Raw genomic sequence first — 15009 nt, forward strand, 5'->3', positions numbered from 1 at the left:
GACGCCACCGCCTCCTTGGAAGCCCGTCCCGCGCTAGACCGGGACACCCCGTTAATGCCGCCGGCCGGCCTCAGGTTCCCAGGCGGCACCGAGCGGGGTCCACCCGGGTCGGCAGCTCCCGGAACCTCGCGGAACCCTGCGGACCAGCCAGCGGGCTAGTGCGGCGCTTGACGTCCGGATCCACCCAGATCTCGCGAGACCGTAGCCGCACGTCTCGCGATACGCGGGCGCCGGCCAGGGAGGGAGATCTGAGCGGCGGCGGCGAGCGGGCACTGGCGGGCGGCGAGGTTAGCGCGGGGCGTGGGGCGGGAGCTGGGGCCGGGGCGCCGGGGCAGTTGCCCATGTGCGGGGGTTGCCCGCCGGGACCAGATGCCGCCCCTTTCGCCTCTCCCCGCGCTGCAAGCTCTGATCCGGCGTCCCCGCTCCCCCTTTTTAATCCCCGAGACCCCTTGCAGTCCCCACTCTGTCACCATGGGCGGGTCTCAGTCAGATCACCCCTCTCTGAGTGCCCTGTCCTCTGTTCTGAACCGGCATCTGCACCCCAGCTTCCCCAGGTTTCCTGTCCTAAGAGGAGCAGCTGCAAATGGTCAGTGATCGCGAGGGCAGGAGAGCGCCAGGGCAGAGAATGTCACAGGTCCTCGCGAAGCAGGTGGCTCCCCTGAGACAGTCTTGGAGACAGAGAAGTTCTCTCCAGAACTGCCCTTTGCTGCTGATCCGTACATTGACCTCTTCTTCAGTTGAGAGAAACGTGGAAGTTGCTACCATTTCCATTTTGCAGTTCAGGAAATCTGGGAAGGATGCAAAGTGACTTGCCCGGAGTTGTACAGTTTGCTGGTACTTAGCAGAATGGGGACTGGCGTTCATACTTAGTGTGAATTTGAGAAAACAGAAAAGGCATGTCGTGAACTTATGAGGTCAACTTAATGGTAGCCATGGTGTTGTGCAGTTGTGTTGCTGGGTGATGGTTACCCTGTAGTTTCTGCAGGTTTCAACATTTTGACAACGATGAGAAGTGCTGTTGAGAGGCAGTGTGCTCTGGACTTCCAGTTTAGGGGTCTGTTGAGAGCAGTTGGGATTCAGTGCTTAAGCTGCCGGAAGTTTTGAGTTTCTTGGGTAAAGAGGATGGAGTTTGAATTGCCACCATATCCCATCCCTTATGGGGCAGCTTAGTTCCTTTGTGTCTTTGTGTTCTTTTCGCTCTATTGTATCCAGCATTTCCTTGTCAGGGATGGCATCTCGAGAAGCGGATATATTGGCTAAATTTCCCATCATGGGATGGAGAGTATGGCCTTGTCTACTTCTTGGCAGATGAAAGGATTTGCTTTCTGGAGCAGAACTCTGCTACCTCCTGCCATGCAGGCCTGTGTCTGCTAGCCACATTCGTGTAGAGTGCTCCATCTGATCACTCTTCCTATCCTTTTTTCATTTAGAGTATGAAGGGGGGGGCAGCTAAATTGTGGCCCACAGAAGATAAGGCTCTGCTTGCACAGGCCGCGGATACTCCATCCCATTCCAGTCAAAATAAGCACAGGTTTGGTGCCGTATATTCTTTGCTACCGCTTGTCCTTAGCCCTTCCATTTGGTGGTTTGTGGGGCATACTCACAGACCCATGTTCTAATTTCAACTCTGACTTTTTGGAGCTTCATTCTCATCATCTCTAAAATATTTCTGAAAAGACCTAATTCATCTGCCTGAGGTGAAGATTGAGATGTCCTTTGTAAAAGTACAAGCAGAGTGATAAACTGTGTAACAGTTGCACCATCTGTGTTTGAAGACTTCTTATGGACACTGGACTCCTCTGCAACTTTGCAAAGTGGGTTTCATGATCCTCAGTTGACACATGAGGATGCGCAGATTCAGTCCTGGTACTCAATTAACTTCCCAAAGCTATCTTTTTGCTACCTGGTTGAAAATAGTAGTACATTTATTAATGTTATTGTTGCCACATAATTATAGTTAACATTGAGATGCTCCTCAGAGGCACCCCATGACTGGACAGTGTCAGAACTGGTGGCACATGAAAAGCTTGCTCTGATCCCTCCCTTGTCTTCTTCCAGAAGGGCAGATGCCATGGAAGACTTAGGGGAAAACACCACCGTCCTATCAACCCTGAGATCTTTGAACAACTTCATTTCTCAGCGAGTGGAAGGAGGATCTGGACTGGATGTTTCTACCTCTGCCCAAGGCTCTTTACAGATGCAGTACCAGCAGAGCATGCAGGTGAGTGCTGGTGTTGGGAAATGGACTTCTGGGTGAGGATAAGTGCCCTTAGGTATGGCCTGCTTGTGTAAATGCCTTCTGGTGGGATAGAGCCTTTAAGGAAAGACACCTCTCCTTAGGAGGGGCCTGTTCAAGTTCCAGATAGTTCTGGTGGTCCATGTGTTGAGCTAGGGCCCTTTGAATGAAGACATCTCCCCTTATTTAGGACTGTTTTGCACTCCAGATAGTTGAGTCATGTCAGTGTTATTTCAGCCTTGAAGGCCAGCCAGCTGTCCCCCAGATCTCCAGGGTAGGCGTTCATAACTTTGGGAAGAGGCTGGAGGCAGTGGTCCGAATCTGAACTGTACTGACTTAAAAACCTGATTTGTTAGCATATCTGAGGTGGGTCTGGTGCTCAGCATTGTACTCACACGAATGAACTCCGATATTGGTGATAGGCCAGGAAAATCAGTGTAGTCTTTTAATTAAGGACAAAATCATGCCTGGGAGCATGACCACTGGAATATTCCAGCTAATGCTCTCTCCTTGAAGTGTAACACATGTGAAGGCTGTGTTGTAGACAATGGGTCTCATTCAGCCAAGTAAGAAAGCTGGGGTGGTGACAAAGGATTGGGTATGTGAGGGTCTTAGACTATCAAAGGCCATTTGCCGATCTTGAGTCAGTCTGTCATGGGGTGATTTTTACAGTTTTACTCTGATTATGGTTTCATTTTACTTTATTTCAAGCTCTAGGCAATGCTTAATGTAGACATAATTGTGAAGGGATCTGGTCTCTTGAGTAACTTAAGGCTTTAAAGAGTTGTTGGGTCAGTCCCACTTGTGGCAGGCATCACTGGGTCCACACAGGATGGGAGTGTGGTGTCTGCAGCCTTGCTCAGGTTTCTGCCTCTCTGCACCAGCATCTGACCCCTTCCTGGCTTCTCTGCCCAATTCTTCTTGTCCTGTCATCCTTCACGTGCTGCTGGAGCCATTCCGTGTCAGGGTCCTGTGTTAGAGGGGCCAGGGCTTTCTGGTTGCTCTGGGAGCCCTGTTGAGGCCTGTACAGTGTTTGGTAAAGCATTCATTTGCTGAGCAATTGAATTAATATATTAGTAATCTGAGTTGCTTACTGCTTCTTTTTTTTGGCAGGGAGGGGAGGAGGCAAGGATTGTTCTTTCTGAAATTAGGTCTTTTTTTTTTTTAAGATTTTTTAATTTATTTATACAAGAGCTGGGGTACAGGCCAGAGGCGTGGGAGGGTGAGAGGATTCACCAGAGAGAGAACGGGCAACAGAACAGGCAGATGGGCCAAAAGCACTGCTGAGGGGAGCAGCGGGTGAGACAAGAGAGGCCTGCTGCGCCATGTGGGTTTCTCCCTGGCTGGCCGGGAATCGAACCCACGCTACAGAGGCTGCAGACATCTTCACAGTGCTGTGCTCAACCCGCTGCACCACTGGGGAGGCCCCTGAAATTAGGTCTTTTATGTTTATTTTGGTTTTGGCCTTAAATTTTTTTTTTTTTTTTGAAAAGATGATGGTCATAAAATTTCCTGGTTTTGATTCTTATTCATTGGCAAAATAAGATTGGCAACATTGGTCTAAGCTTTTATTATTTTATTGATGCAAATAGAAACTTTAGCTTACCTGTGAGAACTATAGAATCTAGAACTCTGGAGGTCTTCAGTTCTTTCAGCTGGTGCTATAAAGGCTCCCTTGTTGGGGTCAGTCAGTGAGCAGTGTAGCTGAGCAAGCTGGTTAGTCGTGTAGTTGCAAGGTTGGCCTCGAACCCTGACTCTGTCCTGTCCAGGAACTCAGTCTGGGATTATTTCTCTTTCCTGAACTGCCCCCAAAATGACAGGTAAGGGCACAGAGAATATGCACATTTGGGGGTCTAGAGCAGAGGTTGCTATGTCTTTCCCACTAGTCTCCCTGTCCCACATTTTTTTAAGGGTCTTGTTTGGAAGCGTTTATAGCCTGCTCTACTATGCATCAGTGTTTGAAATGTAAAAGTAATGTTCCAGTTACTTCCAAATACAGTCATTGTTCCAGGAAGATGTGGTCCATGGACCCTGTCTCTGGGACTCCTGATCTCTGTGCAGTGGCACCTGGAGGTGGGGTCCTGCTGTCCTTTGGAAAAGCTGGGACCTACTGCCAACCCAGAGGTGAGACTACGAAGGGTAGTGAGTTTGATGGAGACCAGACTTAGAAATTACCCCCTCCAAATGTCAACAGGTGGGAATTAAAAAAGAGAGAAAATATCACAGGGGTAAAGAACATAGACCCCCAAAAATGGGGCGAGTGGTACAGAGAAGATGCCTTTTCTATGACCTCGGATTTCTTATCCTTGGCTCTTTTGGTCTGTATCATTATCTTGTAGGACTTTGAAGATATAATTAAGTTCTCAATCAGTCCACCTTAAGATTGGGTAGAGTGCCTGGTGGGTTCTGTCACGTCAGCATTCAGAGTCAGAGATGCTGAACAGAGAGGGGTCCTCAGGTGGGGGATTCTCCCTGGTCATTCTAGGGGTGGAGAGGGCCATAAGGCAAGGAATGAGGGCAGCTTCTGGGAGCTGACAGCTCCCAGATGACAAGGATGACAAGGAAATGGGCCTTGTTCTTACAACCATGCAAGTGTGGGGAGGATTCCGAGCTCCAGATGTGAACACAGCTGGCTGACAATGGCGATTTTAACCTATGCGACCCTGACCAGAGAGTGCAACCATGTGTGGCTGACTTCTGACCTACAGGACTCTCAGCGGATATGTGGATCTTTTAAGCTACCAAGTTTGTTGTGATTTGTTACACAGTGTTAGGAAACTAACACCCTCTTCTCCAAAATAAATGTAGACACTATCATCCTAAATTATACCCTTCTTTTATCACTTTTTACCTTCCTTTCTTTGCTTGCTGCCTCCCCACACCCATTTCCCAGCTGGGGGCCCAGTGTTGCATCCACCCTGAGGCTGAGTACAGGCCTTATTGGGACAGCTGCTCAGCGAGTGAGTGTTGAATGAACCACTTTCCTGTTAGGTGCAGCTACTGAGAGTTCTCTTTCTTTTGGGTATGGCCTGGTCAGCTGGAGGAGCGAGCAGAGCAGATCCGTTCCAAGTCTCACCTCATCCAGGTGGAGCGGGAGAAGATGCAAATGGAGCTGAGCCACAAGAGGGCCCGTGTGGAGCTGGAGCGGGCAGCCAGCACCAGTGCCAGGAGCTATGAGGTGGGTTCAGTCAAGCAGCCCCCTGGAACCAGGGGCTTTGTATGGTACCTGCAGACCACACAAATAAGAGCCTGCTGAATTGGAGCCTACGAACTTTACCCCGTGGGTTGCCAGGGTCTGCCTCTCAGGCCACAGATCTTGACTGTGCTCAGCATCCTTGAGGGCAGTATGGAGGGGATGACTGCCCAGTGAGGTGCTGGTGCTGGCAGGCCTACCTCTTTTCTGGGTTTCCTAGTTTCCTCCTCCCTCTGGAAGAATTAGGGTGCAGATCTAGCAGAATTAGGGTTCAGTGCCAGATAATAGGGGAATCATAGGCGTGGGATGTTGCTAGGTTACCTAAGGGTCTCAGATCCAGGCTGGGTGTTGCTGAAATGATTGTGGGATTTCAGAGCAGAGAACTCCAGTTTTGGAGTTGCTTGACGTTCCTGTCTTATGCAGGGCAGGCTGGGAAAGCATTAGCACCCTGCTACCCAGAGATGGTGCTAGGTTTTTCCTTTGCCTTCTTTGCTTTGATGAACAGCACTTTGCCAGATTTCTTTCTTTTTTTTTTTCTTTTTACAGATTTATTTATTTATGCATACAAGAGCTGGGGAACAGGCTAGAGATGTGGGGGTGGGGGGGTGGGGTGAGTGGATTCACCAGAGACAGAGTGGGGGAACAGAACAGGCAGCCTGACTGAAATACACTGCTGAGGGGAGCAGCGGGCGAGACAGGAGAGGTCTCCTGCACCATGTGAGTTGCTCCCTGGCCGGCCGGGGATTGAACTCGTGCTGCAGAGGCTGCGGATTGCTTCATAGTGCGGTGCTTAACCCCTTGCACCACCAGGGACGCCACTTTGCCAGATTTCTTAATAAGTGCTGATGAGTTGTGGAAATGCTGCCAAGTGGCAAGCGGAGCGTTGGACCAGAAAGTCTCTAGCCTCTGTGCTTTCCCTGAGGATGAATGAGTGGCCTTGTTCTTGCCTTATGTGGCATATTTGCATGCTTTCCTAGTCCCTGTAAAAATAGCTGATGTCTTAGATGATGTGCTGCTAATTGGATGTATTTGAACCTGGCGTGCAGGCTCCTGGGTATGGTGTGCTGTGCGGGCTCAGTAAGCCCAGAGGCATGATCTGCAGGCAGCGTGCTGCTGCCTTGACCCTGGCGGTACTCCCAATGCTGTTTTCCTGGGGGCAGCGTTTTCCATATGCTCTGAGCCTTCTAGGAGAGGCAGTTCTGGGGCAGGAGGCAGGGAGAGACCATGGGAAGGTTACAGCTATTGAAGTGCCCTTCATTAGGGTTCCTATAGCAGGGGTCATCCCACTATAGGAATTGAGGTGTTGTGGCACTGCCCTGGCTCGTAGGTAGGAGACATGGTATGGAACTATTGGCAAGGGCTGGTTCCAACTCCAGTGTCTGGCAAAGGCTGTGGCACCTTATGAGGGACCCAGAAAATGTTTGAACAAGCAAGGGGTTGTTGCAGGATCTCTGAAAGTCTTGTTTTGAGGAGTCCAGAGGTACGGGGCTGCCCAAGCTTAATCCTTGGATCCCTCATTGAGCTTAGGCCAGTCTGGGTGAGGCCTTGCCCTCCCTGCTCACTGACAACTGGCTGACCTAGAACCATCTGAAGCAGTGATTTTCAAATTGTTCCTTTGTGTATTGGACATTTGTAATGGTTTTTCAGGGACTAGCATTTTTCATTGGATGGGAAGGACTGCTGGGTTATGATTTTGGCCCCTCCCACCTACAAGTACTGATTAAATAATGGGACTGGTGTCTGGGACCCTGTATGGACTGCCTCACCTGCTTTTGGGACTGGCAGCCTTGGTAGAGATGCCTCTTCCTGCTCTGACCTGCTGACCAGGGCACTGCACTGACTCACCCTACAACCTTGTTCCTATAGCATGGAAGGGTCCCAGGTGCAGGACTTCGTGGCTGTTTGGAGGTTATAATTGCAGCTCCTTATCCCTTCGGGTCCCAACTCAGGGTCCCAGGAGGCTGCTACCCCGCCTCAGCTCTTACTAAGCTGAGTGGAAGGGTCCTGTTACAAGCGCTTGTCTGAGTAAGACAGGCCCTGGGAGTACCTGGCTGTCCTGGGAAGAAGCTTCTGCAGCTCAGCTTTCCGAAGAGGCTGGTGAAGGCTCAGCAGCGTCAGGCTCATGTCAGCAGGTCTCGGCGCCTTTGCCCCATGACTCAAGCTCCCACTTTGTGGCCCCTGGGCTCCATGGGCTCAGGGTAACCTCGGTGACCAAGAGTTGACATTTAGGAACCCAGGATCATCAGAGTGAAGAGTCTAAGTTCTGTCCATTCCTTACCCGCACAAGTCACTCATTTCCCTGAGGCACAGAGACAGACTGACTCCCAAGGTTTGCAGGAAATTAATGTGCCCACATGGCAGACTGGGGCCCTGGGATCAACTGTTCCTGTGTGCAGACGCATGTCCACGCCACCTGTCCCCGATCGGTTGACTGCTTATGTGGGTGGGGGAGCGGAGGTGCAGAATTCCGACTCATGTTAACGACAGCCCCAGTGCGCGCCTACAGAATCCACTGCTGCTGCAGATGCTCAGAGGTGTCTCTCCAAGGTCAGGTCTGGATTTGAGATTTCCACGCCTCACCTCCTATACCGATGGTCACCCTGCGCAGACGGCTAATGACGGCGTGGTGTGATCTGTGCTGAGCGTCTTCCTGGGTCGCTCAGGCTCCCTGTGTGGGGTGTGGTGCTGCTGTGGCCAGAGGACTCGCCTTGGGGCGGGGTCCCAGCCTCTGGCTCTCCTGCCTTTGACAGCTCTGCTGGCTCTTCTCTGGGTCTGGATCCTTTCCTCGGGGAGGAGCACAGGGCAGGTCTCCTACTCTCTCCCACAAAGTCCTTCTGTCTTGGCAGCGTGAGGTTGACCGCAACCAGGAGCTCCTCTCCCGCATTCGGCAGCTGCAGGAGCGGGAGGCCGAGGTGGAGGAGAAGATGAAGGAGCAACAAGAGCGCCACAGGTTGTGTAAGCAGAGTCTGGATGCCACCAGCAAGAAGCTGCGGGAGAAGGAGGACGGCCTGGCCGAAGCCGGCGAGGTGAGGGGACCAACCTTAAACTCTGGGCCCTCGGGGGCTGCCTGCCCACCCTCCCTCTCTCTCCCTGGGCCATTTGTCCTGGAAAGAGAGACAGGCCATCTAGATTCCCCCGCGGCAGTGCTGCCTCCCTATGGGCCCCTGCAGGCTTTGCATAATTGCAATAATAGCAAAAGTACTAATTTTCCATTTTCTAGTTTTCACTTAATAGGTTAAATACATTTGTAGTCTTCGTAATTATGATTTTTAATGGTTTACTAGTCCATTTCTTGTTGTTTTCAATTGTTTTAGTTTTTCATTCCCTTGCCCCCACCCCCCCCAACCCCCGCCCCATATGCATGCATACAGATGTGATGGCCTTTCTGTTTCTGTTGGATTGTTCTGGTGGACAGGCCCAGGAGTGGGGTGTAAGGTCCCAGGTGTGACTTGATGGCTTTGTGCTGGCTGCCGTGGTATGCAGGCAGTCACGTCGGGCTCTCTGGGCTCACTGCAGCCTGACCTGTCAGGGATAGTGGTATTTTTGGAAGTACTTGTGTTCTTTCTTTTCAGCAGATGTAAGTAGGTGCCTCGATTTGCATATTTTTGATTATTAGCACGGTCTGTTGGCTGTTGAGAGCATCTCCAGAATCAGAGCCTGTAGTCTTACTTTTTCTGCTAGTTGAAGGTACATGCATTTTAGAAATAGCCCAGGCATTGATGCTGGGGAAACTGGACCCCTCTGACCTTGCCTGTCTCTTTCCTGTGTTGCTCAAAATCACAGGTGCTGAGAGGGAAGATGAAAACTGCCAGGGAGGGAGCAGGGAGCGTGGGATCATTGGTATTCTCTCTCTGTGTGGCTTTCTCTATTTGATGGATCTTCGGAAGCAGGCTCCAGGTTATTTTTGCCTTGGCAGCACTGGAGAGCATGTTAAGGCTGTTCTGACATCTGTCTTCTGATGTGGATGTTGGCAGGAGAAGAGCCATGATCAGCCTCAAGACAGAGGCCCCTTTCGGTCTCTGTTTGCCTGAGCTTCCTTCCTGGCCCATGGGGACTGTGGGAAGCAGGTGCAATGTCCAGCGGGAGGGCAGTCTGCACTCTCTTCAGTGAAGAGTGAGACCCTTACCACAGAAATTGCAAACAGTCTGCAGAGTGGGGCCTCGTCTGCAAAAAGGTCTAGGCCAGGAGGATGAGGACCATGAGTCTTGCTTATTTTTTTGCCTCCTCCAAGAGACTGTCCCTGGTCACTCAGTCTAATGCCACAACATCCCTCCCTGTCCATTATCTCAGTCCCCTGGCTTGTACCTCATCACTGTGGTCATCTTGACCTGTTGATAGCCTGTCTTCTCCACATGCTTGTCCTCGATGGGACTGGCCATTGTCCCCTGTGTCTAGCACAGTGCTTAGCGCCCACTGCATTTTTGAATGCTATAGAACTTCTCAAAAGATATGTTCATTGTTAAATATGTTTTTTGCACCTTTAATCTTTTTTGATTGCCAGATTGATACTCACTGCTGTAATAAAACAAACTGTATAGACGGGTGGTGTGGGATGTGGAAGCCCAGTGTTGGTCTCCTCAGGTGGGCGTGGGGTCATGGTGCTGATGTTTATTTATTTATTGATTGATTTTTTAAAAAGATTTATTTTTATTTATTAATGCATACAAGAGCTGGGGTATAGGCCAGAGGTGGGGACGGGTCTGGGTGAGAGGATTCACCAGAGACAGTGGGGAGCAGAACAGGCGGATCTACTGAAATACACTGCTGAGGAGAGCAGTAGGCAAGACAAGAGAGATCTGCTGTGCCATGTGGGTTACCTCCCAGGCCAGGGATTGAACTCGTGCTGCAGTGGCTGGGGAAAGCTTCATAGTGCTGAGACTTAACCCCTTGTGCCAACAGGGAGGCCTGGTGCTGACACGTTTAAGTGGGCCCTGGGTTGGTGCAGGTATTCATAGACAGGTGAATGAGCACTGTGTTTGCAGAGGGTGTCCCCACGTGTCATCCCTGTGGTGGTGTCTGCTGTCTATTTCTTGCCCTCCCACTCTGGTTGGCATCTGGTTCAGAGGCTGATGTGGCAGTGTTTCCAATTGTTAATCTACAATGGTGCTTCTGAGTGGGTTGGTTCTCTTGTGGCCTGTGTGGCATGTTCTTCCCAGAAAAGCCTTAGGGAGTGAGATTACCAGCAAGTTGCCCAGTGAGGGTATAGTCTGAGCTGGGGCTGGTGATTCTGCTCCTGGATGTCCAGTGGTCTTGTCATGGAGGTTTTGCTCTCAGACAACCCCTGTCACCCCCTTTCTGACTGCTGTGGGCTGGTTGCTCTTCAGTCTACACAGCATGCTTGCAGCCCCTGACATCCCATGTGGCTTTCATGGCATCATTCTGAGAAATTCAGTCCCCTATTTCGTGCTTCTTGGTGGGTATCTGCCTGGGTTCCTAGGCAGCATCTTCAGTACGTAGCTGGTAGAGTTGTGTGCTGTGTGGGGTTAGGGAAGGCAGTCAGGACTGAGAGACAAAAGAATGGGGTGTCCAGGGAGAACCATGCAGAGCACATCAGGGAAGTGGGGGATGGGGAAGGGCTATCACCAGGTCACTGGGCATGGAGGCTTCCAGATGCGTAGTATGAGGTCTGGATCCATCTTGGCTGGGAGCCCGTCACCATTACCCAGTCTCTTCCCATCAGCTTCTGGGAAATGTGTGGCAGGAGTTGGATTGAGGAGCAATATCTTGTCTGTCCTGGTTCCTGTGTTCTGAGAGAGCAGATGACTCTACTCTGTCCCTGCCCTGGGGAGTGGACAGGCTTTCATGAGGGCATTTGTCTGGTCTGTGTGCTCACTTCCCTTCATGGGCCAGAAGTCGCCAAGGCTGACCTCAGCAAGTAACTCGTCTGCCCCATGTGCTTTCAGACCATCAGTGCACTGAAGGGGAAGCTCTCAGAACTGCAGTGGAATGTGATGAACCAGGAGATGCAAGTGAAGCGCCTGGAGTCTGAGAAGCAGGAGCTGAAGGAGCAGCTGGACTTGCAGAACACGTGAGTGGGGTGGGTGGGGCCATCGCACACAGTCCCCACCACTTGGCCCGGTCATCTTGACCACCTGTTGCCCTGGGTGTAGTCAGCCTGAAACCTGCTCAGGGCACGGCGGAACTGAGTACACGTTGCCAGCCATGCAGAAGATGCCATACAGGAAGTCCAGGTTGTCTTCCTGCGCCTTCTGAGTCTGAACACTTTCCCCTTCATGACCCCCAGCAGCCAAGTGTCGTGTGCATTGAGGCTAAGTGCTGTCCTTATCCACAGGCTGTTAGGGGACAAACGCTGAGGCCTCTGGAGCTGGGGTGACAAGGCAGAATAAGAGGCGATGCTGCAAGTGTTCTGAGACAAGAGGGAGCCATCTTTTCTTCCCTGCCCAGGGTGGGGATGTCTTCTTAGAGAGAGCTTCAGGAAAGGGTCTATGTTTGAGCTAGATTTTAAAGACTGTGTAGGACATCCCTGGGGTGCTATGTGGTTGGGCAAGGATGTTCCAGGCAGAAGGAACATTCTAAGCAAAGGTCCAGAGTGTGAGAGAATTTGCTGGAGATGAGGTATGGAGATTGAATATGTTCCTGAAGAATTTGGCCTTTACCTTAGCACACATTGTCTTAGGGTGAGTGTCGGCCTCTAGGTGGAGTGGGGAAGTCACCAGTGCGTCTTCGACTAGATGGTACCAGAGCTAGTGGAAGCTGTCGTATGACCAGCATGGGGATAGGGGAGACCAAGGGCTGCTGTGTTCTTGACTTCCCCCTGTCCTTTCCAGATGAGGAGCTGAGGCCACAGAACCGCTAGTAGGGCGAGTGTCTGGGTGTGTATCCACACTGGAGAGCCCTCAGGGTGAAGGGGATATTGTTTTCACCACATCCTGCACATGATGTGCTTTTCTCTTGATAGAAAATGGCAGGAAGCCAATCAGAAGATTCAGGAACTCCAGACCAGCCAAGAAGTGAAGGCAGACCAGGAGTTGAGGATTAAGGTGAGTTGCTCTAGTCCCTGGTCTTGTCTTGAAGACATCACAGTGGTGGGCTTAACTTTCCTGCCTGAGCTGGGGGCGTGCTCAGTGGTATTTGGGGACAGTGAGCTGCCTGTTCCCTCTACAGCTCACTGACACTGATCAACCATTTCCTCCATGCTCCAGGCCTTGTGCCAGGGGCTAGGGATGCACACTGAGTAAGAGACATCCTCTCCAAGGAAGCTCATGTTCTAGTGGATGAAGACAACAGACGTGTAACGAAGAGAGTAAACATGCTAGTCCCAAGTACAGAGGAGTGTTGAGAGAGGACAGAGTAGCTTATGAAGGCTGAACCCTGTCCTATGTATAGCTGGTGCCTGCCAAGTTGGGTCTGCAGGCCTGCTGGGCTGTGCTGGGGTAGCAGGAGGGAATGACTCCCTGCCAGGGACAGAGGATGCAGGATGCAGGCTTTTGGGGCCTTTATTTTTTTATTATTCTTTTAAAGATTTATTTATTTTTACATATAAGAACTGGGGTATAGGCCAAAGGTGTGGGGAGTGAGAGGATTCACCAGAGACTGAGTGGGGAGCAGAATAGGTGGATTGACTGAAATACACTGTTGAGGGGAGCAGCAAGTGAGACTGGAGAGGTCTGCTGTGTCATGTGGGTCAGCTCCCTGGCTGGGGATGGAACTCATGCGGCCAATAGCTTCATAGTGCTGAGAGTTAACCCCTAGTGCCACCAGGGAAGCCCCTTTTGGGGCCTTTAGAGTGGCATCCAGCCTCTGGGCCCAGCTTTGCACACTGGCCCATGTTATCACCTCATCACATCTTATTTTCTCTCTGGCTGTGTGGCCTTGTGGAGTCTCAAGTACCTGTGCTTATTTTTTAAATTATTTTCTTACATCATTGTTCTTTTTGTGCAATATTTGATTTCTCCCTTTAGGTGTAGTCCCCATAGTTCTGCCACCATAGCCCCTATGATCCATCACCGTAGTCCTTTAGGCTGTTCCCTGCCTTTTTTTGACCCCTTTCCTTCCCATTCTCATGCTGGATGCCTCAAATTCGAGTACCCTGCTTCATCTCTCTGTTCTCCCTGGCGCTCCCTACCCTCTTCCCTCTAGCCTTAGGCCTAGGCCCACTTCTCAGGATTTATTTGTGTGCCCAAATTCCTATCTCTTTTCCCACAGACTCCTAGTTCCTCCCTGTTGAGACCCCATCTATTCTCCTCGTCACTCTGTCCCTGCTACTTGACCCAGTCCTTTGCACAGAGAAGGGTCGTTAGTGTTGCTCGTTGACTGGCTGATCTGGCCCTGGTTTCATACGCTAAGCCTGTTCTCTGACAGGTGTCTCCCATTGTAGCCCAAGGGGACTAGATACTGCAAAGAAGTCCTCACCATGGAGAAGACAGTTGTTAGGTGTTGTTAGGGCTGAGAGCACATCTGGCACTGGAGGAGTGGGATGTTTTCACTGTTCAGGGAGCCTTTGCTGATTGACCTTGGTCAGATGTGTGCTAGGTCTCTGTCCTGAGGACAGCACAGTATGACAGTGAGAGGTGCCACTGGCCGCTGGGGCATGCCCTGGCAGTGTAAGCTGAGGACACAGCACAGAGACACACTGGTGCAACCAGTGCAGGCTTCCTGGAAGAGGGCATGTGGGGCCAGGGTCGCAGAGGACCTGGGAGAGTGACTTGCCTCAGAGAACTTTGTCGTCGGTGACTTTCTTCTCTTTCCTTCCTCACGCAGGATTTGGAGCAGAAGCTGTCCCTGCAGGAGCAGGATGCGGCCATTGTGAGGAACATGAAGTCTGAGCTCGTGCGGCTGCCCAAGATGGAGCGGGAGCTGAAGCAGCTGAGGGAGGAGAACTCCTACCTGCGGTGAGCTGGGGTGGGCAGGCGGCTTCACTTCTCACTCCTGGACACAGCCCCAGGACGTGTGGCCGTTTGAGTGACTGTTTGTGGTCCTTCAGGGAGACTCGAGAGACCAACGGGCTGCTCCGCGAGGAACTTGAGGGCCTGCAGCGGAGGCTGGGGCGTCAGGAGAAGATGCAGGAGAATCTGGTTGACCTGGAGCTGGAGAAGGAGGTGAGGCTGAGATGGCTCTTTCCTGTGGGGCTGACCTCTGTGTCGAAGGCCTGCATGTTTCAGTCCAGCTTCTCGCCTGGACTGTGGTAGCCTCTTTGTGGCTATGTTGGCAGAACAGTGACCTGGAAATGGCAGTCCTCATCCTCAGAACTGGCTCTCCCACCTGATGTGGAAGAGGGGAATTAGGGGTGCTGATCAGCTGGCTTGTGGTAGGGAGACCCCTAATTATCCAGACAGGCTGTTCTGGGGGGCCATGGTCCTTACATGTACAAGGCAGGGAGGAGGCATCAGGGTGTATGGGATTGTGGCACTGCTGAGGGAGGAGGGGCTGAGCCATGACCTGTGGACAGCTCTAGAATCTGGATAGGGCCAGGAAATAGATTCTCTCCTGGAACCTTCAGAGTAGCCAGGTCTGCTGAATGAGATCCTTGCTGGATTTGCGACCTCCAGAGCTGTGAGATAGCAAATTTATGTGGTTGGCAGCCTCTCATTAGTGACAGGAAAACCGACACAGAGGGTGA

The 15009-nt window shown here is 51.5% G+C and overlaps 1 protein-coding gene across 2 annotated transcripts in view; it reads left to right on the forward strand.

The window, feature by feature from the left end:
- Positions 1-197: 197 nt before the first annotated feature.
- MAD1L1 (mitotic arrest deficient 1 like 1) overlaps positions 198-15009 on the forward strand; it is a 358952-nt gene continuing 344140 nt past the window's right edge. The window contains exons 1-8 of one of the 2 annotated variants that reach the window (XM_037506710.2): positions 198-287; positions 2059-2221; positions 5274-5414; positions 8276-8455; positions 11333-11457; positions 12349-12430; positions 14151-14281; positions 14374-14488. In XM_037506710.2, coding sequence (XP_037362607.1) covers positions 2072-2221; positions 5274-5414; positions 8276-8455; positions 11333-11457; positions 12349-12430; positions 14151-14281; positions 14374-14488 — 924 coding nt within the window. In that variant the 5' untranslated portion in view covers positions 198-287; positions 2059-2071. Of the gene's footprint in view, positions 288-376; positions 587-2058; positions 2222-5273; positions 5415-8275; positions 8456-11332; positions 11458-12348; positions 12431-14150; positions 14282-14373; positions 14489-15009 lie in introns of those variants that run through there. The other variant, XM_037506712.2, reaches the window with a different exon arrangement.

This window comes from Talpa occidentalis, unplaced genomic scaffold (assembly GCF_014898055.3).
Source record: "Talpa occidentalis isolate TD23 unplaced genomic scaffold, MPIMG_talOcc4v2.1 talOcc4.12, whole genome shotgun sequence".
NCBI classification, from domain to species: Eukaryota; Metazoa; Chordata; class Mammalia; order Eulipotyphla; family Talpidae; genus Talpa; species Talpa occidentalis.